General features: G+C 46.4%; 1 protein-coding gene across 1 annotated transcript in view; it reads right to left on the reverse strand.

Moving 5' to 3' along the window:
* Positions 1 to 21243, reverse strand: part of TRIP13 (thyroid hormone receptor interactor 13) — a 168443-nt gene that overhangs the window by 55847 nt on the left and 91353 nt on the right. The window contains exon 9 of the mRNA XM_082258830.1: positions 5641 to 5747. Within this exon, the coding sequence (XP_082114956.1) occupies positions 5641 to 5747 (107 nt within the window). The remainder of the gene's footprint in view (positions 1 to 5640; positions 5748 to 21243) is intronic.

A 21243-nucleotide genomic window follows, 5' to 3' on the forward strand; every position in this document is an offset into this window, starting at 1 on the left:
CCTTTATTGGCATAAAAGGTAATGCCCTCATATGAGTGATAGGAAAGCAGGCTTTACAGCAAGTCATCCGATCCACTGAAGGGGAGGTGTAGACAGCCCTGGGTCATGGCTGTGTCAGTGGCTTCTGGCACTTCCTGGTGTTCTGTCGGCGTCACATCTTCTCCCTCATGACACATCCGGCAGAAGCGGAGCAGTGCTAGCGTTCGGGGCATGCGTGCCCCTTCGTCAGGCATTGCCTAGAGACCAAAGGAAGCTCCCTCTTATATGGCTAGAGCTGGAGCCAGTGTCATCAGTTGTCAGGGAGATGGGGGAGTGGCTTGGAACAGAGAGGAGCTAGTGTACAGCTTTGAGACATAAGGGCTGAACATCCAAGGCTGATTAACCCTATGTGCACTTGTTTGGAGTATTATGGGCAGTTATGCAAGATGCCATTTAAGATATAAGAATATACTATACTTGAATATTGGGCTGCCATCTTAGGTGAGGTGTTCTGATGGAAGTTCCCTCGTGGGGATTAGGGGACTGCTATAGAGTAGAGGGGAAAGAGAGGGGATAATTTGTACGGTGTCTATGCGCACAAGTGAGACTTATGTGTGCGAATCGCATGTGGTCACATGACGATAAAGGAGCCAAGGTTTTTCCCCTATGTGCACTTGTGTTGAGTATCATTAGGAGTATTTGAGTATATTTGAATAATGAGGCGCTCAGGACAGATAGGATCAGACAAAAAAAAAAAAGGAAAAAACTGTGATCCTAATGCAGTTTGGAATTGAACAGATATACGGATATATCAAATTTTGGGAAGGGGGATAAGAGAGACCTCAGACTCCCCAGTTGGAGAGGTACTCAATGGGACAGGGGGGTGGGAAATGGGAGATTGGTTCTGGATTTAGGATACCAAGGTATGTTAGTTACAAATCAACATCAAATATAGATAAAATAGTTTTTATTCCATAAAAAAGTTAATCACATAGACATAACAATATGCACAGGACAAACAAATAAAGTCAATATACAGACAGGTTGACTGAAATGCATTTGACATAGTTGAAACTGTGGAGTGTAGTTGGCATATTTCCACAGTAGATTCTCTACATGTTTCGCGGACTATGCCGCTTCTTCAGGAGAAACAATGAAGGATAAAAACCGATTCTATGAAAATAGAACAAGCATTGAATGAGTCATAATGAAGACAACAAAAAAATATGATTATTGAGACAGTGGGTGTATAGATACCCATGATAAAGTGGGGAGTGTAGACTTTACCTGCAGTCGCCATGGGGCGGAAATGACCAATGGGGCACTCAATACGCATTGAGTGCGTATGGTGCGGCCTAAATATAGTAGGCCGAAGGGGCAAGACAGGCGGTAAACCACAAATTCCGAGGAGCAGGTACAGAAGTCCGAGATAGTATAGGTTTGGCCTTTGGTATGAAAGCTTTTTTGACCGTGAGTGACATGTTTGCAGGTCAGACAGAGGGGTTTTATGCATTGGTACATGCCCTTAAAATTGAGGAAGGTGAGGGGGACATCAGCTGTGTGGGGTGGTTTTGATTTTACTTGGTGCAATCTGGTTCTTCAAATTTCTGGCCTTCCTATAGGATGAGCTGGGATGCTGGATCTGAGGTGTAGATTGGCTTGGAGGATTGGCCAATGCTTCCTCAGGATGCCTTCCATTCTCCTAATCGCAGGGGCTGTTCAGTTGTTGTAGTCTGACTTTTTTCTTTTCTGGGAAGTGGATTATGTTCGTAGAGGCTGAATGCTTCGTCGACCAGCTTGGGAGGATATCCTTTTTTCGAGAATTTATTTTTAAGGTGCTGTCCATGCTTTATATAGTCTGTAGTTTTGGTGAAGTTGTGTTTCAGCCTACAGAATTGGCTCTTCGTGATATTTTTGATCCAGTGGGGGTGGTGGCAGCTCTTGTAGTGTAGGTAGGAGTTGCCTGCCGTTGGTTTCACATAATTTTTGGAAAAAATGGTCTGGTCGTCATGGCAAAGGAGGAGGTCTAGGAAGGCCAGGGTGTTTGAATCACAGACGGAGGTGAAGGACAATCCCATGTCGTTATTGTTGCAGTGATCGACAAATCTCGATTTGTGGTATGTGCCTTCCCAGATGATGACTATGTCGTCTATATAGCGACCATAGAAAATTAACCTGGGGCGAATGGGTTGTTATTCCAAATGTACTTGTTTTCCCACAGACCCATGGTAAGGTTGGCATAGCTAGGGGCAAAGTTGGTCCCCATAGCTGTACCATGGGTCTGTAGGTAGTACTGCCCGTTGAACTCGAAGTAATTGTGCATCACACAGAATCGGGTGGCTTCCAGGATAAATTCAGCCTGATTGGGGTTGAGCATAGGGTCCTCACCTAGGAAGTGCTGGATAGCGGATAGCCCGACATCATGTGGTATAGATGTATATAAAGGAACAAACATCTAACGAGAGCCACGTATACGATGGTTCCCAGGTGTAGTTGGCTAGTGTTTGCAATAGATGTATCCCGTCTTTGACGTATGAGGGGAGGTTTTGAGCCAGTGGCTGCAGAAGTGGTCGCACATGTTTATAAATACTCCTAATAATACTTAACACAAGTGCACATAGGGGGAAAAACCTTGGCTCCTTTATCGTCAAGTGACCACGTGAGATTTGCACACATAAGTCTCACTTGTGCGCATAGACACCATACAAATTACCCCCTCTCTTTCCCCTCTACTCTATAGCAGCCCCCTAATCCCCACGAGGGAACTTCCATCAGAACACCTAACCTAAGATGGCAGACCAATATTCAAGTACAGTAAAACCTTGGATTGCGAGCATAATTCGTTCCGGAAGCATGCTTGTAATCCAAAGCACTCTTATATCAAAGCGAATTTCCCCGTAAGAAATAATGGAAACTCAGATAATTCGTTCCACAACCATTTATTCATAAGTCCTTCAATTTATAGTCCATATAAAAAGATTATAGCATTGCGATAGGTTGTGTAACCATACAATGTCCATCCACAAATGACGCCTCCACAAGGGGATTGGAAGCAAAATCCAGCAGGAGCTACAGGGTAGCAATATGGTTCCATTTAATGAAAGTACAACATTTAGCAACTCACATGGTTGATGAATAAAACAGGCACATCTAAGTATGCAGGCATCCGGGGTAAAGCTGTCCACATAGACCATCTTCTGCACCGCCGGCTGCTAGTCTGTAATCCTGAGCGGGAAGACCACCCTGCAGTAAAGCGATCTGAAAGCGAGGGACAGCATGGAAAGGATGCCGTAGATGTCAGTGCAGAGGATGGTCTATGTGGACAGCTTTACCACTGATGACTGCATCCTTAGATGTGCCTGTTCCAATCATCAACCATGTGAATTGCTAAATGTTGTACCTTCATTAAGTTTAACCATATTGCTACACTTAGAGGCGCCTTTCTTCTCTTTTATACTCAGCTGTGATGCTACTTGTATATCAAGACATCGCTTGTATATCAAGTCAAAATGTATTTGAAAATTTTGCTTGTCTTGCAAAGCGCTCTTAAACCAAGTTACTCTCAAACCAAGGTTTTACTGTATAGTATATTCTTAGATCTTAAATTGCATAACTGCCCATAATACTCCAAACAAGTGCACATAGGGTTATTCAGCCTTGGATGTTCAGCCCTTATCTCTCAAAGCTGTACACTAGCTCCTCTCTGTTCCAAGCCACTCCCCCATCTCCCTGACAACTGATGACACTGGCTCCAGCTCTAGCCATATAAGAGGGAGCTTCCTTTGGTCTCTAGGCAATGCCTGACGAAGGGGCACACATCCCCCGAACGCTAGCACTGCCCCGCTTCTGCCGGATGTGTCATGAGGGAGAAGCTGTGACGCCAACAGAACACCAGGAAGTGCCAGAAGCCACTGACACAGCCATGACCCAGGGCTGTCTACACCTCTCCTGCAGCGGATCAGATGACTTGCTGTAAAGCCTGCTTTCCTATCACTCATGTGAGTGCATTACCTTTTATGCCAATAAAGGTGTGTTTTAATACTACACTCAGGTGGCGCTGCTCTGTTCTCTTCTTTATTTGGGCAGCTATATGGCAGGTGAGGTTTAATACTGAGAAATGTAAAGTGATGTATTTAGGAGTTAAAATATAAATGCAAGTTACTCGCTGGTGGAGAACCTCTGGGGGGAATTGAGCATGAAAAAAAATCTGCGGGTACTAAGAGATCACAGACTCGGCAAAAGCATGCAATGCCAAACTGCAGCAAGCGAGGCTAGGAGACGACTATCATGCATTAAAAGGGGAATTTACTTAAAAAAAATATATATATTGTGGCGAGACCAATCTCGCCACTGGGCGTTGGAGCAGCCTGGTTGCTCGCCTCCTGCAATGGGACTATGGACCCTCTCATCAGCCCAGGCTAAACGTAAACCCCATGGCAATTTGACTGTGTTTGTGGCATCTGAGCGCTGTTTGGATATGTTGAGCGCTCAGATCCAGGCTATCTGGGGATGGGTTGAATGTAGGGGTTCTGTTCAGTAGACTGGGAGTTATGCATTTTTGTGTCTTTTTGTGTTTCTTTAAACATGTGGCTAATGGAGCCTTGCCTCTCCTGGAAGCTAAAACGTATTCCTGTAAACTGTAAGGAACAGGAAGCCAACTCCTAATATGGGCATTACAGGAAGTTCTGAGGAGACGGGCGGTCTATTGACACTCAGAGTAATGTGTATTGAGGGCTCGTTAGGGAACCATTGTTCTGTGTCTGACTATTGTGTACATTGATTGCCCCCTGGGGCTTCTGTCTCCTTGCATTGGTCAAAGATATCTGACCAATCCCTGTTGACTCATTTTCAAGCCCTCATTTGCATATGCTGGAGAGGACCTTAGTGAGAACTGCAAGTACTTTACAATTGACCAATGGGAAAGCGGTTGTTGGGGGAAGGATGTTCCAATTTCTGTATAAAAGAGTGCTCTGTTCTTCCAATAAATGTTGTTCCTGTTTTACCCTCATCTCGGAGCTTTGTCTCGTTATTGGGGGAATCTGCTGCAGGGATTGCTATGGTCTTCCATACTCCCTTAGAGAATCACTAAGCTCTTGTAAGAGCTTGTGTAAGAGCTTGTTCGTGCTGCACTCTCTGGGGAAAGAGAGGTTCACCCACAGGAACCTGGGGCCTTGTCGTTGGTCCAGGGTGGGTAGGAGAGGCCAAGACCCTAACCAAGCTGCGGCGGTTCGTGGAGTCTGAAGTGCTTACGTTGTCTGGTGGAGTGCTTGGAGCCCTCAGGAAGCACTAGGAGCATCTGTCAACGGAGGTACCTGCTCAGGGGTGCCCTGTTCCGTAACATATATAATTCTACCCCTTTACAAAACTCTGGTTCGACCAAATCTTGAGTATTCTGTCCAGTTTTGGTCACCGATTCTATAGGAGGATGTGCTTGAACTGAAGTCCAGAAAAGGGCAACATAACTAGTAAGGGGGCTTGAAAACCTGAGTTATGCACTGAACGTGATACACATATTCTGTGTACTTTGATGATGTTTTTTGGGAATGTCTAGTCTAGTGACGTCTAGTGTCCAGTGCATAGTGTCTAGTGTATGTAAAGTTACAGTGTGGTGTAAAACTTTAACATAGCATTTAAAATGGAAGTAAAAATAGTTACAAATACCTTTTAATATGATCTATTTGAGTAAGAACGGCATTTACTACACGGATGGCATCAGAGGGTTCAGTACCTGCTCTAGAAGCATTACGTGCAGCTGTAAGGCTTTCAACCTGAAGTGTAAAAACATGAATTATTTATGTCAGTAATGCAAGGAGGTTATAAACAAATCTTGTTAAACATTTACATTAATCTTGTGTTTTAATAAATCTAAGGTGCTTATGCCAAAACTCTAATGTCAGGTTAGTGGGTAATTTCTTTTTTTTTTTTTACTGGAGTCGCCAAGGAGTGCATTTCTGAGTTTGCGCACAATGATCATTTGCAAAAATATAAAAGCTATTAGTTGTGTGTGTATGTATATACATATATATGCACATACACACACAGGTACACACACAGTACAGTGTGTATATATATTTATATATACACACATACAAAGTATATGTGTTAGTATGCATCTCATACTAGCAAATATGTAAGACTTGCCTATCACTACTGCAGAGGCTTTTATCTTCATCCAGTCTTCCTTTCGGGTTTGCTGGCTGCGGCTGCTTGAATGGCTGAGCTGCGATTATGCCACTCCCGCGATTGTGAGTGGGAGTCACGGCCACGGCACAGAGCTCTATGGTGCAGTTTTAGGAGATATTCCTTTTACCCACCGTAAGCTTTATCATAAGCCTAGCTGGAGGTTAAAACCACAAAGCGGAGTTTACTACCGCTTTAACCAGCAGAGGGCTTTCAAGGTACAGTGAATGCCTTAAAAAACTACAAAAAAGTACTTTGGGTGGACACCCTGTTTGTTTCCATCTGCCACTTTTTCCTCGGCAGAAATTTCTGCCAAATTCTGGCTGTCATTTCGATGCTGCTGTGTAAATTGAAACTTTCGAATTGTGTTCCAAAACAACGTTTAGAAGCTTTATTAAGTAATATGATGTAACACTGTTTTTTTTTTTTCACAGTTTCATTCATGAGCAGATCAAAGGGGTGAGCTTTGATCTGCATAGGATGAAATTTAAAGCAACCTTACAAATAAAAAATATTGTTCCACTTAATCCCATTATTAATCCCTAGCTAATCCCTAATCAACCATATAATACTCCTTCCTCCTACAGCTTGTTACCATCTAAAGTTTTGCTTGTGTAATATATTCAAAAGGTATTCTAATACATGGGATTATATTTAAACTATTTATTGTGTTTCTGTCAAGGTCTTACCTTGCCCTCTTGTTGGCAGCCATCTTGGACATGTGCAGACTGCTGCCTCTGATTGCATCATCACTTGCCTGCTGCCTGGGTGTCGCAGTGAGGATGCTGCACACCTGACTATATCTATCACCTAATGGGTTGCAGTTCTTGCCCTTGCGTTTGTGCTCCAAGGTGCATCTCTACTAGCAGTCTTCTGTTCTCTGTGTTCTCTGTGTTTCTCCGTGTATGACCTGGCTTGGCTGACGACTCTCCTGGCTCTCGACCCAGCATTGGCAGATGACACACCCCGGCTTGGATGACTACTCTCTTCTGGACTTGACCTTGGCTTGTTCCTGCTCTCACTTCCTCATTCTTGCTGTGAGTTTATTATTGTTTGCTCCAATAAACTGCTTTGTTCGACCTGCATCTCCATGTGGTCTGGTTTCCTGGCACCCTGACAGCACGCAAGGGCCATGAATCCTAACGATGCAGGTACTCCTATGCTCCCCATGCTGGTTACCAAGCGCGATCAACAAGATCAGCTTTTGGGTCAGTTCGCTCAGGCATTGCAGACGTTGCTTGCATGCATAGGGCACCTTGCTCCTGGTGCTGCTAGGCTGGTGGTTCCTCCTGTTGTTGCACCTTCTGCTGCTTCTGTTGCAACTCCTGCTCCTGCAATTGCAGCTGGAGTTGCTGTTACCAGAGGGATGACTGGTTCAGCCCCCCTTCCGCAGCGCTATGGGGGTGAACCAAGTCAGTGTCGTGGCTTCCTAAACCAAGTGGGCATTTATTATGAGATGGTTCCTCAGGCATTTCCTTCTGACAGGTCCAAGGTGGGCTTCCCAATCTCGTTGCTCTTGGACAAGGCCTTGGCCTGGGCGAATCCCTTATGGGAGAACGATAATCCTGTGATACTCGATTACCCGGGTTTTGTTGCCTCCTTTCGTAGGGTATTCGATGTGCCTGCTCGCTCTGCCACTGCTGCAAAGCAGCTCCTGTCCATTCAACAGGGTATACAAACAATTGCCGAGTACGCCATTGAATTTCATACCCTGGAAGCAGAGGTGGACTAGAATAATGAGGCTCTGGTGGCTGTCTTCTTTCATTGTCTCTCCGATGCATTGATGGTTGAGATTGCAGTCAAGGATCTCCCTGACGAGCTTGAGGCTCTCATTTCCTTCCTGATTTTGATTGATACCAGACTCAGGGAGAGACCATCATTTAAGGAGCGCCTACGGAGGCCTCCTACATTTTCTTTCCCACCCATTCTTTCCTCACCTCCCACGCCTCCTGGGGATAGTGCGTCTAGCTGTGAACCCATGCAGCTGGGGTTCACTCGCCTTTCCGTGGCTGAACAGGCCTTTAGGAGGGAAGGCCGGTGCCTGCATTGCGGTCTTGGTGGGCATTTCATGAAATCATGCCCAACCCGTCCGGAGAACGCTCGCACCTAATATCCTGTCGGGGACAGATCTCAGGTGGAATTTCCTCACCCCCGGTTTCCCGTAAAGATAAACCGCTAATCACAGTTGTCCTCTCCTGGGCAGCGGGTTTGCTGGTTACTCAGCCATTGGTAGACTCCGGTGCTGGCAGTTATTTTATTGACAGTACGTTTCCTACTGCAGATTCCATACCCTTGCAGCCTTGTGTTTCTCCACTAGTTATCGAGGCTAATAATGGCAGACCCCTGCAACTGGCATAGGTTACCCCTGAGACTGTTCCGGTTGATATGGCAATAGGGGCTGTTCACAGGGAGTCGACCTGTTTCCAGTTTTTTTCCTCCCCACACTACTCTGTTGTTTTTTGGTACTCTTCCTCCTCATTCTCCATATGAATATGCCATAGACTAGCAACCTGGTGCCATTCCCCCTCGTGGCAGAGTTTATCCTCTTTCGGTTGCAGAGAATAAGGCCATGGAGGAGTACGTTGAGGATGCGCTTACCTGGGGGCACATTCGCAAGTCTACTTCTCCAGCGGGTGCCGTTTTTTTCTTCATAAAGAGAAAGGGGGTGAGTTGAGACCTTGCATTAATTATAGGGGTCTCAATCACATCTTGGTCAAGAATGCATATCCAATTCCGTTGGATACTGAATTGTTCGACCGCCTCAAGGTAGCATCAGTCTTTACCAAGCTTGACCCAAGGACCACGTATAACCTCCTAAGGTTTAATGAGGGCGACAAGTGGAAGACCGCGTTTAATACCAGAGCCGGTCATTACGAATCTCCGGTTATGCCCTTTGGCTTATGCAATACGCCCGCTGTCTTCGAGGAGTTCATCAACGATGTCTTTCGTGACATGTTGCAGCAATGCGTTGTAGTCTATTTGGACGACATTTTGATTTACTCGGACTCCATTGAATCAAACTGCCAAGATGTCAGACGGGTGCCGCAACAGATATGCGAGAATGGGTTTTTCTGTAAGCTTGAGAAATGTGAATTCCACCTGTCTCAGGTTGCCTTCTTGGGCTACATAATTTCTGAAGGGTTCGCCATGGACCCTCGGAAGGTTTTCGGCTATTCTACAATGGCCTCGCCCCAGTGGTCTCCGTTCCATTCAGCATTTCCTTGGGTTTACCAACTACTATCGTAAATTTATTAGGAACTTTTCCTCTTTGGCCAAACCGATCTCAGATCTGACCAGGAGGGGCAGCGATTCCCACAATTGGATGCCTGCTGCCATCCAAGATTTTGAGGCCCTCAAGTCTGCTTTCGCTTCGGCTTCCATTCTGTCTTATCCCAATCCTGGCTTGCCCTTTGTCCTAGAGCTGGATGCGTCTGCTACGGGAGTAGGCGCCCTCCTGTCTCAGCGTCGGACACCTAATAGACCCTTACTTCCTTGTGGGTTTTACTCCAAGAAACGGTCTCCAGCTGAATGCAATTATGAGATTGGAGACAGAGAGCTCTAGGCCATTATCCTGGATTTCAGTGGAGTGGAGACACTTGCTCGAAGGTTCTGCTGTGCCAGTTCTCATTCTCACGATCATAAGATTCTGACATATCTCTGAGGCCAAGAGGTTCACACGATCGGCCAGATAGGCCTTATTCTTGTCTAGTTTTAACTATGTGGTCTCCTATTTGTCCAGCTCCAAGAATGTTAAGGCTGATGCCTCGTCTCGCCAGTATTCTGAGGTGTCCAGGGAAGACTCCATGCCAACACCAGTCATACCTTCAGATCATATCCTGGCTGCCATTCGCACCAACTTAACCTCTTCTCTTGGGGAAAAAAGGGGGGGAAGGGGGGGGGGGAATCCCCTCTTTTTTCCACCCCCTTCCATTTTATACAATATAGATTTAGGGATGGAGATGTGTAACCAGCGGTTTACCTTTTGTATCTCAATCATGTTTATCCAGTTCACTTGGCATTATGCTCATTACATTTATTTAATACATGAAAATTGGTATTATTCATTATCTCAGATACACCTTGTACCCGTTTATCTTTTTAGCTCATTGTTACTGGGTCTCTTGCATCTCCCGGACTGTCCTCTTTCGGGAACTGCGATGCGCCCCGGCCGCTTCCGTCTCCCTCTCCCCCCGCTTTGACCTATCGGTCGGGGTGGGGGCGGGGGGTTCGGTCGCGGCGCATCGGCGTCACGTTCCTCCGTGCGGAACATGGCGTCATACATGGCATCGGCGTCCTGACACGTGACTCCATTGGCGTTCATATAGCGGAGACCATCGTGGGCAACACTTGTCTGCCCGGTGGACTCTGATCACATTGAACAGCACCGTGACGCTGAGAGCCATCCCTACCCTGGCTTTGCGTAGGTCCCTTTGTGTCCTCTAGCCACTTCTCTATATTCACCATTCTAAGCACGTATCTATAGTCACACTATTCAGTACCTTTTCATGGGTTTCCTTTTACTCCACTGGTGATAGTTACTTTTCCCTTTGTTATCTGTTTCACAGCACATTTTTTCTGGTGGTTATGTCAGTTACTTGCTTGTGTTGGTTTATATTTCTCACTTATGCTCTATTTATCACTCCATCTGGACTGGCTGATGCACAGCCATACACATTTTGTTTGTTCCCCTGGTATCTTGGTCCTGGGTTCATTTACTTTATCAATACAACTTTATGGTCTCTTCACATATACTACTGGTTTGATATTTCTATACAGCTTTACGTGACCATCAAGTTGAGCCATTTAAGACCTGCTATCGATATCTTTACCACATATATGGACCTTGCGCTCTGGCCTTGTGCGGGGATAACACTCTCTCAGTTCCCATTTGGACCTGTTTCCTGGTGATTCACAGCCTCATTGACAGCTAATACCTATGGGTAAGTAATGTTTCTTACCCAATAATTCTTAAATATATCCTTTCATTGGATGCAATATCACTTATGTACATGTGTCTTTTTAGATATCAAAATCATGCCTGCTCCTGAGGAAGTGAAAATTAATTTCACGAAACGTGTTGAGCTTATGAGGCAATCTTTATTTACAAGCTCCATCATGCATATAACCTTTCCTTATTTCATTCCAACTAAATTTGTCCGGAAAATCCTTCTGTTGTTTTTATCATTGTGTATGGTTTCACCAGATTATTATAATTTTTATATATACATACCTTGTATGTTTGCTTACTGCTCTTGCATTATATTTGTACTGTATGTTAACTGCAATGGATATATTTAATAAACACGCAATGGTAATTAATGATATACCTGTTTTGTGCTTACCAGCATGTGTATATGAATTATTAGTTACATCATCATTTGTAAACTGGCCACATCTCATATAAAGTCCCAAATATTTTTTGAACACTATGTATATGGCTGCTTGTTCGGTCTGTGCCCAGAACAAATCTCCTGGGCACCTTCTCTTGGGCCTACTGCATCCCATTCCCAATGGGGAGCGTCCCTGGTCTCACCTGGCCATGGATTTTATTGTGGAACTTCCCGCGTCTCAAGATTACATGGTTATCCTCATGGTTGTCAACCGGTTCTCCAAAATGTGCCACTGTGGTCCGTTTAAGAGGCTGCCTACCGCTCAGGAGCTTGCTTTGGTATTTGCCAGGGAGGTTTTTTGTTTACACGGGTTGCCTAAGGAGATTGTCTCGGACCATGGGAGCCAGTCTGTCTCTAGGTTCTGGCGTGCCTTTTGCTCACCAGTTGGATCTTCAAGTCTCTTTCTCCTCGGCCTACCATCCGCAGTTCAATGGTGCCGCTGAGCAAACCAAGCTCTGGAGCAATTTCTCCTCTGCTATATCTCTGACCATCAGGACAATTGGGTTGATCTGCTACCCTGGGCGGAGTTTGCCAGGAACCCTGTCATCAACTCATCTTCTGGAATGTCTCCATTCATGTCCAATTATGGGTTCCAACCCGATGTGTTGCCCGAGCCATTCTCGCCATAGGACATCCCGGCTGTGGAGGATCTTCTTCGTGCCCTCTGTTCCACTTGGGTGCAGATTCAAGAGTCTTTATGGGTCTCTGCACAGTGTCAGAAGCTCCAGGCAGAAAGGAGACGTTTATCTGCTCCTTCCTATAAGGTTGGGGAGAGGGTGTGGTTGTCGACCCGTAATCTCAACCTCAGGGTTCTCATCCCAAAACTGGCACCCTGTTTTGTTGGGCCTTTTCACATCCTCTGTAAGGTGAATCTGGTGGCCTATGCCCTTGGTCATCCCCCTGGCATGCGTATCTGCAATGTCTTTCACGTGTCAGTTTTAAAGCCACTGGTTTGTAATCCCTATACTTTTTCACTTCATCGCCCTCGTTCCCTTCCAGTGGGCAATCAATGAGGAGTATGAGGTTAGCAGCATCTTGTATGCTAGTCTGTCCCAAGGTCAGATTCAATACCTGGTGCACTGGAAGGGATATGGTCCTGAGGAGCGCTCCTAGGTTCCCTCTTCTGATGTTCATGCTCCTGTACTTCTCCACGCTTTCCATGCTAGCTGTCCCTCAGAAACCGTTTTTTGCTCAGCGGAAAAGGGTCCGTTGAGGGGAGGGTACTGTCAAGGTCTTATCTTGCCCTCCTCTTGGCAGCTATCTTGAACATGAACTCTAATAAACCCTAATTGCATCATCACTTGCCTGCACACCTGACTATATCTATCACCTGATGGGTCGCAGTCCTTGCCCTTGCATTTGTGCTCCAAGGTGCATCTCTGCTAGCAGAGTTCTGTTCTCCGTGCTCCTCCATGTATGACCTGGCTTGGCTGACGCCTCTCCTGGCACTCGACCCCGCATCGGTAGACTACCTGCTTTTGGACTCGACACTGGCTTGGATGACTCCTCCCTTCTGGACTTAACCCGGCTTGTTTTTACTCTCACGTCTGCACCCTTGCTGTGCGTTTTTTGTTGTTTGCGTCAATAAACTGCTTTATTTGACCTGCATCCCCCTGTGGTCCGGTTTCCTGACAGTTTCTCCACATATTCTGCCACTTACAGCTTACCAATTGACGTTACTTAGACTCTTTCTACTTCAAAGGCTTTGCCATCATTTTATTTGATTATCACATCTCACATGGGTTGTATACAGCAACCTTATTTAAACCCTTAACCTCCCTGGCGGTATGATTATTTCAGATTTTAGGTGCTGAAAGCGGTACCATTATTTTGCATGTAATTCTTAAGGACGAGCAGCCCAAACCAACTATTTACATATGATTTTTTTTTTACTGTATGTTCTTTATAACATCTCAGGTATGATAAAGTTTGAAACACAAAATCACAAATTATAATATAAGAAATAACTATAAACAAGTTAAAGTATATATATTACATGTATACACACACATACATACACACACACACACACACACACACAGATATAGATATATATATATATATTATATATCTCTATAGTACAAAAAACTGCAGGCAAGGGCACTGGAGAAAGCACTGGGGGCAATCTAAGGTCAATTTATTTTATTTAGTAATGTAATCCAATAGGATTACAATGTATCATTGTGTTTGTGCGTTTTACTTTTTGAATTTGCCGCCGGTTCCACCCCCCCCCCCCTTGCGACGAGACGCTCGCAGGAAACAGAAGCCGGGCACACAGCATTAGGCGGAAGATCCAGCTGCCGTACACTGCCGGAATACATCGCGGGATCCCGGGGACAAGGTAAGTAACCTCTTCCAGGATCCAGCAATTCTCCCTAGCGGTACCCCGAGTGTGGCTTGGGGTTACCGCTAATGGTACTGCAATTCTACCCTGAGCCACATTTGGGAATACCGCCAGGGAGGTTAAATCAGGCTGTGCCCCATGTACATTAGCTAGATGTAGTAACCAACTGGTGTGCCTTATATTTGTCACTGTACAGAAAGGCAAGGGGATATGCACTCAGGATGACCAAACATGAAGCTGAGGGGTAAACTAACTCCATACTTGCAGGTGAATCTCAGAAAATTTGAAAATCGTAAAAAAGTTAATTTCAGTATTTCAATTTACGTACATTATATAGATTTATTACACACAGAGTGATACATTTCAAACATTTCTTTATTTTCATTTTGACGATTATGGCTTACAGCTAGTGAAAAAATGGATTTTTGTAAGAACTTACCGTAAAATCCTTTTCTCTTAAGCTCATTGACAGACGTAGTCTTCTTGATTCTCAAGAGCTGGGTTATGTTGTCTCCGCAGGAGTAGGACTAGGCAGAATGACAAAACGTTCTGGCTCCACCTTAGGGGCAGTCCCTGAGGGTATATCCTCCCTCTCTCTGCTACAGGGAATCAGTTCTGTTTAAAGCAGTACAGAGAATTTAACCCAACCCAACTCAATGATAGAGGGGCGGGTACTACGTCTGTCAATGAGCTTAAGAGAAAAGGATTTTACGGTAAGTTCTTACAAAAATCCATTTTTCTCTATCGCTCATTGACAGACGTAGTCTTCTTGATTCTCAAGAGCTGGGACATCCAGAAGCAGTGCCACAAATGAGGGGTGGGATTGACAAAATCAAATCCAATCTAGAAGGCCCAACCGGTGCCAAACTAGAAGTTTTAAAGGCTCATTATAAACAAAGAATGAGACTAAAGAAAAATTTTCCAACGGAAAAAACCCTCGAGGTAGACCACTGGTCTCCTCAAATTGCGGCCTGCAAAACCTTGCGGCCAAACGAGGCATCAGACGATGCCATTACATCAACTTTATAATGTTTAGTAAAGGTATGCACCGACGACCAGGTAGCCGCCTTGCACACCAGGACCACTGACGCCTGATGGCGAAAGGCCCATGACGCACTAAGTGCCCGAGTGGAGTGCGCCTTAACAGGGAACGGGGGCTCCCGACCCTTAATAGAATAAGCCTGTACTACCGTCTGTCTGATCCATCTGGAAATGGTCGCGGCAGATGCAGGCAACCCCTTTTTTGGGTCCATCTGGGATCACAAAAAGTGAATCCGTCTTGCGAAACGAGTCTGTCGTTTTCAAGTATACCCTGATCGCCCGGACCACATCCAAGGAGTGTAACGCAAACTCCCGAGGATGACTGGGCTTAGGACACAGGGAAGGTAATACAATTTCTTCATTCAGATGAAATTCTGAAACCACTTTTGGTAGGAAGGATGGATACGGACGAAGAACCACCTTATCTCTATGAACCACCAGATATGGTGAACGACAAGATAATGCGGCCAGTTCGGACACCCTGCGTGCAGAAGTAATAGCCACCAAGAAGGCCACCTTCTGGGACAACGTGGGTAGAGGAATCTCCCTAATATCTTCAAAGGGAGGTTTCTGAAGAACCGACAACACTAAATTAAGATCCCAGGGGGGTAACGGCGCGTGCACTGGCGGAGCCAGATGTCGCACCCCCTGGATGAAATTCCGCACCAAGGAATGAGTAGCCAAAGGCTTCTGAAAGAAGATGGCTAATGCTGAGACCTGACCCTTGATAGTACTCAAGGCCAGTTTCTGCTCAACCCCTTGTTGCAGAAAAGCCAATATTCGACTAATCGAATAAGACCGAGGACGGAACCCCAAAGGTTCACACCATGCAATGTAGGACTTCCATGTGCGATGATAAATCTTTCTGGAAGTCGCTTTCCTTGCTTCAACTAGAGTAGGAATAACTGAAGCTGACAAACCTTTGTCCTTCAGCACCTGGGTCTCAATAGCCAGGCCGTTAAAGCCAGCGATCGTAAAGCAGGATGGAAGATCGGTCCCTGAGACAGTAGATCCTCCCTGAGAGGAAGTCTCCATGGGACGTCCGCCACCAGTCTGACCATGTCGGCGTACCAAGCTCGACGAGGCCAGTCCGGAGCTACCAGGATTACTGGGATTCCTTCCTCCTCTACCCTGCGAAGAAGTCTTGGCAGTAACGCGAGAGGAGGGAAGGCATATATTAGCTGGTATTGCCCCCACGGGGCGATCAGTGCGTCTGCGGTTTCTGCTAGAGGATCGCGGGAGCGAGCCACGAATCTCTGAACTTTCCTGTTGAATCGTGATGCCAACAGATCCACACCGTAGGCACAACTGGTGGAAAACGTCTGGATGGAGGGACCATTCCCCCTGATCCAGGGTCTGACGGCTGAGATAATCTGCCTGCCAATTCTCCACCCCCGGAATGAACACCGCAGAGATTGCTGGAACAAATCGTTCCGCCCAGCGAAGAATGCAAGCCACTTCTTTGCCCGCTCGGGCACTCTTGGTGCCCCCCTGGTGATTGACATAAGCCACGGCCGTGGCATTGTCCGACTGGATCCGAACCGAGCTGCCCTGGAGCTGCTCGGTCCAGTGAATCAGACAAAGTCTGATCGCTCTCAGTTCCAATACATTTATCGGTAACCTGGATTCTTCCGGGGACCAAAGTCCCTGGACAGATAACTGACCGAGAATTCCTCCCCATCCGGATAGACTGGCATCCGTGGTCACTGTCGTCCAATATATTGGCAGAAATGACTTTCCCTGGCTGAGCATCGGAGACCGAAGCCACCATACCAGAGACTCTCTGGTCTGTTTGCTCAATCGGATCTGATTGTCCAGGGATTCCGATTCCATCTGAGAAGAATCTCTTGCTGAAGAATTCGGGTATGGGACTGGGCAAATGGGACTGCTTCGAACGAAGCCACCATCAACCCCAGAACCCTCATGCAAGTCCGAAGGGAAGACCAGCTGTTGGACAGTAACAACTGGACTGCTGATTGAATCTTTCGGAGTTTCCCTACCGGAAGAAAAACTCTTGTCCTGACTGTGTCTAGAATTAGACCCAGATATTCGAGCCTCTGGGTGGGAACCAGAAATGACTTTTGCTGGTTCACCAGCCACCCGAATTCCTGTAAAGAAATCATAGTAATTTCTATGTTTTGTAGCAAGGTCTGAGGAGACTCTGCATGAAGCAGAAGATCGTCTAGGTAACCTAGAATCGATATACCTCTTTGGCGCAGAAGTGCCAACATTGGGGCCAACACCTTTGTGAAGACCCGCGGAGCCGTGGCGAGACCGAAAGGTAACGCCACAAACTGATAGTGGTTCTCCTCTACGGAAAAGCGTAGAAAACGCTGATGTCCTGCAAAAATGGGAATGTGAAGATAGGCGTCCTTGATGTCTATGGACGCTAGGACAACCCTGGATGCAGGAAGGCTGCTACCGTGCGAATGGACTCCATTCTGAATCTTCTTATGTTGACGAAAGAATTGAGTGCTCTTAAGTCCAGAATTGGACGCACTTTGCCCTCTTTCCTGGGTATTGTAAACAGGTTTGAATAAAACCCTTGAAACCGTTCTGTCCAAGGAACGTGGACTACCACTCCTTGTTGTAGTAAATCTGTGACTGCTCTCCGCAGATCTTCTAAACGATCTGCGGATAGTCGGATATTGGAAGGGAAGAATCGCGCCGGTGGGAGAGATCGAAACTCGATCTTGTACCCTGACCTTATGACTTCGCAAACCCATTTGTCCGGGATTCTGGAAAGCCATGGATCCGGGAACCGGCGAAGACGTCCCCCCACCCCAGTTATGGGTGGGGGCGCACCTTCAGGCTTTGGATGGTTTATCTTCAGGTCTGGAGGGGGCGGGCTTTTGCTTGCCCGACCAACGACCCCTGACGCCTCCTGCAGGAGCTTTGGAGGACTTAGTTTTTTCACCCGCTGGACGAAAAAACCTCTTGTGAGCAGAAAAAGAAGGCCCTCGTCTTTGACGAGTTCCTCTACCTTTAAAATTTTGCGGTAAAAAGGTGCTTTTTCCACCGGTGAGATCCTTAATGATCTCATCTAAGTTGGCTCCAAATAGACGCTCTCCTGAAAAGGGGATATTAGCCAATGCTTTTTTGGAACCTTGGTCGGCTAACCAACCTTTTAGCCACAGTGTACGCCTGAGAACCACTGCTGAGACTGATGCTCGCGCCATTAATGGAGTGGCGTCTAACGCCGCATCACATACAAACTGTAACCCCTGTATCATTTGTTCCAACAAATCTGATACCGCCTGAGGGACTTCTTCTATGTCCCGGCGTAACCACTTGGTCCATTCAGTTACAGCCTGCGAAACCAGACCAATAGCAATTATTGGTCTGAAAGCTGATCCAATCAAGGAAAACATGGTGCGAGACATAGCTTCTATCTTGCGATCCACTGGATCTTTAAAAGACGGAGCGTCTTCTAAAGGAATAACCGTGGCTTTATTCAATCTAGCAATAGGTGAATCCACCACAGGTGGTTCTGTCCATTTCTTAATAAGGGTTTCCTCAAACGGATAACGCCTGTCAATGCGTTTAGAAATATTAAAAGTGCGTTTTGGCAGACGCCATTCTTCTTCGATTGGATTGCCAAAACATTTGGGCAATGGAAAAACCTTCGCCACTTTGATGCGCTTTTTAGTCCCAAAAGGGATCTCAGTTTCAGCTATTTCTGATGGAATACCCTGTAACCTTAAGGTCTCTTGAACAGATACAATGAGTGCGTTTACCAACGCTTCCTCTCGGGCTATGGCGGATGCCGAAACATCCTCCTCACTGTCTGAAGAGACAGGACCCGAGACACCAATACCAGATGAAGTACCTGCAACTGCAGAAATAGGCTCAGAGTCTGAATCCGAGGTTTCAGATAATAAGGGGTTAGGCGGGGGTCGCTTTCTTGCGCCCTGTCCCTGACAAGCCACTTCCACCCGGGACACAAAAGTTTCCATAATAGCTGACAAAGATTCAATTGTCAATGGGGTGCTGGAGGATCCCGCAGACCCCTCGAGGGGATCCGGAGGAGATACATGAGTGGCAGGGTCCATGTTAATACAGGACACCTTTGCCAGCAAAACAAAAAAACTTTTTCTTTTTTTTTTTTTTTTGTGTGTCTCCCCCTAGCGCAATAGCGCCCCTCAGAGTACCTGCTTCTCGATCCCAGAGAGAGAGAGAGGGACCCCCAAGGCTCACCAACCGATGCAGTGCAGTTTCCAACAAACTGCAGTCAGCGTCTGTCTTACACAGACTGGAAGGAGCTGTTTGCTTTTTCCCGGGCAGAAGGCGTGGCTCCGCCCCCTGTGTACGCCTTCCGGCGTTCCCAGCCCTCCACGAGGTAGCTGGGCTCACAAAACATGGCCGCCCCCATAGAAGAGACATAAGACTCCAAAAACATGGCGGCCGGCGTGACCTGAGGACATACATGCATTCGGTCTACGGCAAAATGGCGGCGGACCGCCGATATCGTCTTCCCAGCACATCCACCTGCACTCTGCTAAGAGGTGACATATGGATCTACAGAGATACACTGCACATAAGGTAGGATTATACCTCCTATGTCTGCTGTAATGTTACAGTCTGCTGGGTAGAGTGTTAGCTCTTGAACCAAGTCCACTTCCCACAAACACATGCTGTATTACAAGGGGGACTTGTAAGTATCAGATATATACTGACCATATATGGAGGGGCCCATAATATATACTGCCTCATAATGAGGAAAAAAAGGGAACGTTTACCATACCGAACCGACAGGCACCCTCTCTTCACAATACCCTCTCCACCGGGGTGGGGGTTTGTGGACGCCTCGACTCTCTGGTACCTGGCGTCCAAGCGAGACTTTTAACTCGCAAAGTCAGTCCCTTTACTGGGACTCCGTCGCGGCCGACCCAGCGCACTGGTCTGCACGCGCTCGTAGGCAGAAACCGGGGTGACCACTGGATCTCAACATCCAGCCCGTCGCCCGGCCCCGCATACTTACTTGAATATGTCGCGGCCGACCAAGCGCAATGCCATGGTCTGCGCGCGCTCGTAGGCCGGCTGGGATGACCACAAGTGTCGCCCAGTCCGGCATTTTTGCTTGAAGATCTCACAGGAAAAAAACACTGGAGAAAACTACCTAAAAAATGTCTTTTTCTTAAAGAAAAAAAGTCTTGCCAGGACCAAAAGATCCCAGCAAGGAACTTAGGTCCTTACTCCTGACTAGACAGAAAAAAACTGATTCCCTGTAGCAGAGAGAGGGAGGATATACCCTCAGGGACTGCCCCTAAGGTGGAGCCAGAACGTTTTGTCATTCTGCCTAGTCCTACTCCTGCGGAGACAACATAACCCAGCTCTTAAGAATCAAGAAGACTACGTCTGTCAATGAGCGATAGAGAAACCCAAAATTCAGTATCTCAGAAAATTATGTTTGACTTACCGTAAAAACCATTTCTCTGAAGTTCATTGATGGACACAGCTCCTGATTCTTCTTAACCATTGGGTTTCACTGCCCCCTACAGGAGTAGGATACTACGCAGGAAAAAGCTTGACTACGCCTATGGGCAGTCCTCGGGGGTATACTCCCTCTCCCTTCTATAGGCACTCAGTTTTGTTACAAGCAGTATCAGAAGAAAGCCAACTCCACAGAGGGGTGGATGCTGTGTCCGTCAATGAACATGAGAGAAATGGATTTTACGGCAAGTCAAAAATCCCATTTTCTCTTTCGTTCATTGACAGAGCAGCCAGCAAAACCCTGTGGCCAAAAGAAGCATCTGCAAATGCCAACAAATCCACTATACAAAAAACTGTGTAACCAAGTGACCGCCTTGCAAACCTGCATTACTGACGCTGTATGGCGGAAAGCCCAGGAGCCACTAAGCGCCCTAGTAGAGTGCGCCTTGACAGGGAAAGGAGAAACCTGACCCTTAATCCAATAGGCCTGAACCACTGTCTGATACATCTGGAAATGGTTGCAAAAGAAGCGGACAACCCTTTGTAATGTCTGTCCATGAGCACAAATAGAGAATTTGACTTTTTTTTTTTAATTCTTTATTTAGATATTAAAGGCATACAGTACAGTTGTGAACTGTTATTTAAAACAAAATGGCATATCGAGATGAACAGAGATAGCATTGTACATATGTGAAATAAATAACTAGCCATGAGAGCATCGCTCATCAGAACATGTGAATAATCTGCAAGCTAGAATAACAGGCATCTCGGATATAGGTCAACTAAACTACCGTCTCTCCACCCAACCGTGTAAAGGAACGTAGGAACTAAAAAGAGAGTGGTACATCTCGGGGGCAATTCCCATCAGCATCTGTC

The sequence above is a fragment of the Pelophylax lessonae genome (genome assembly GCF_965119305.1).
Source record: "Pelophylax lessonae genome assembly, chromosome: 5".
Lineage (NCBI taxonomy): Eukaryota > Metazoa > Chordata > Amphibia > Anura > Ranidae > Pelophylax > Pelophylax lessonae.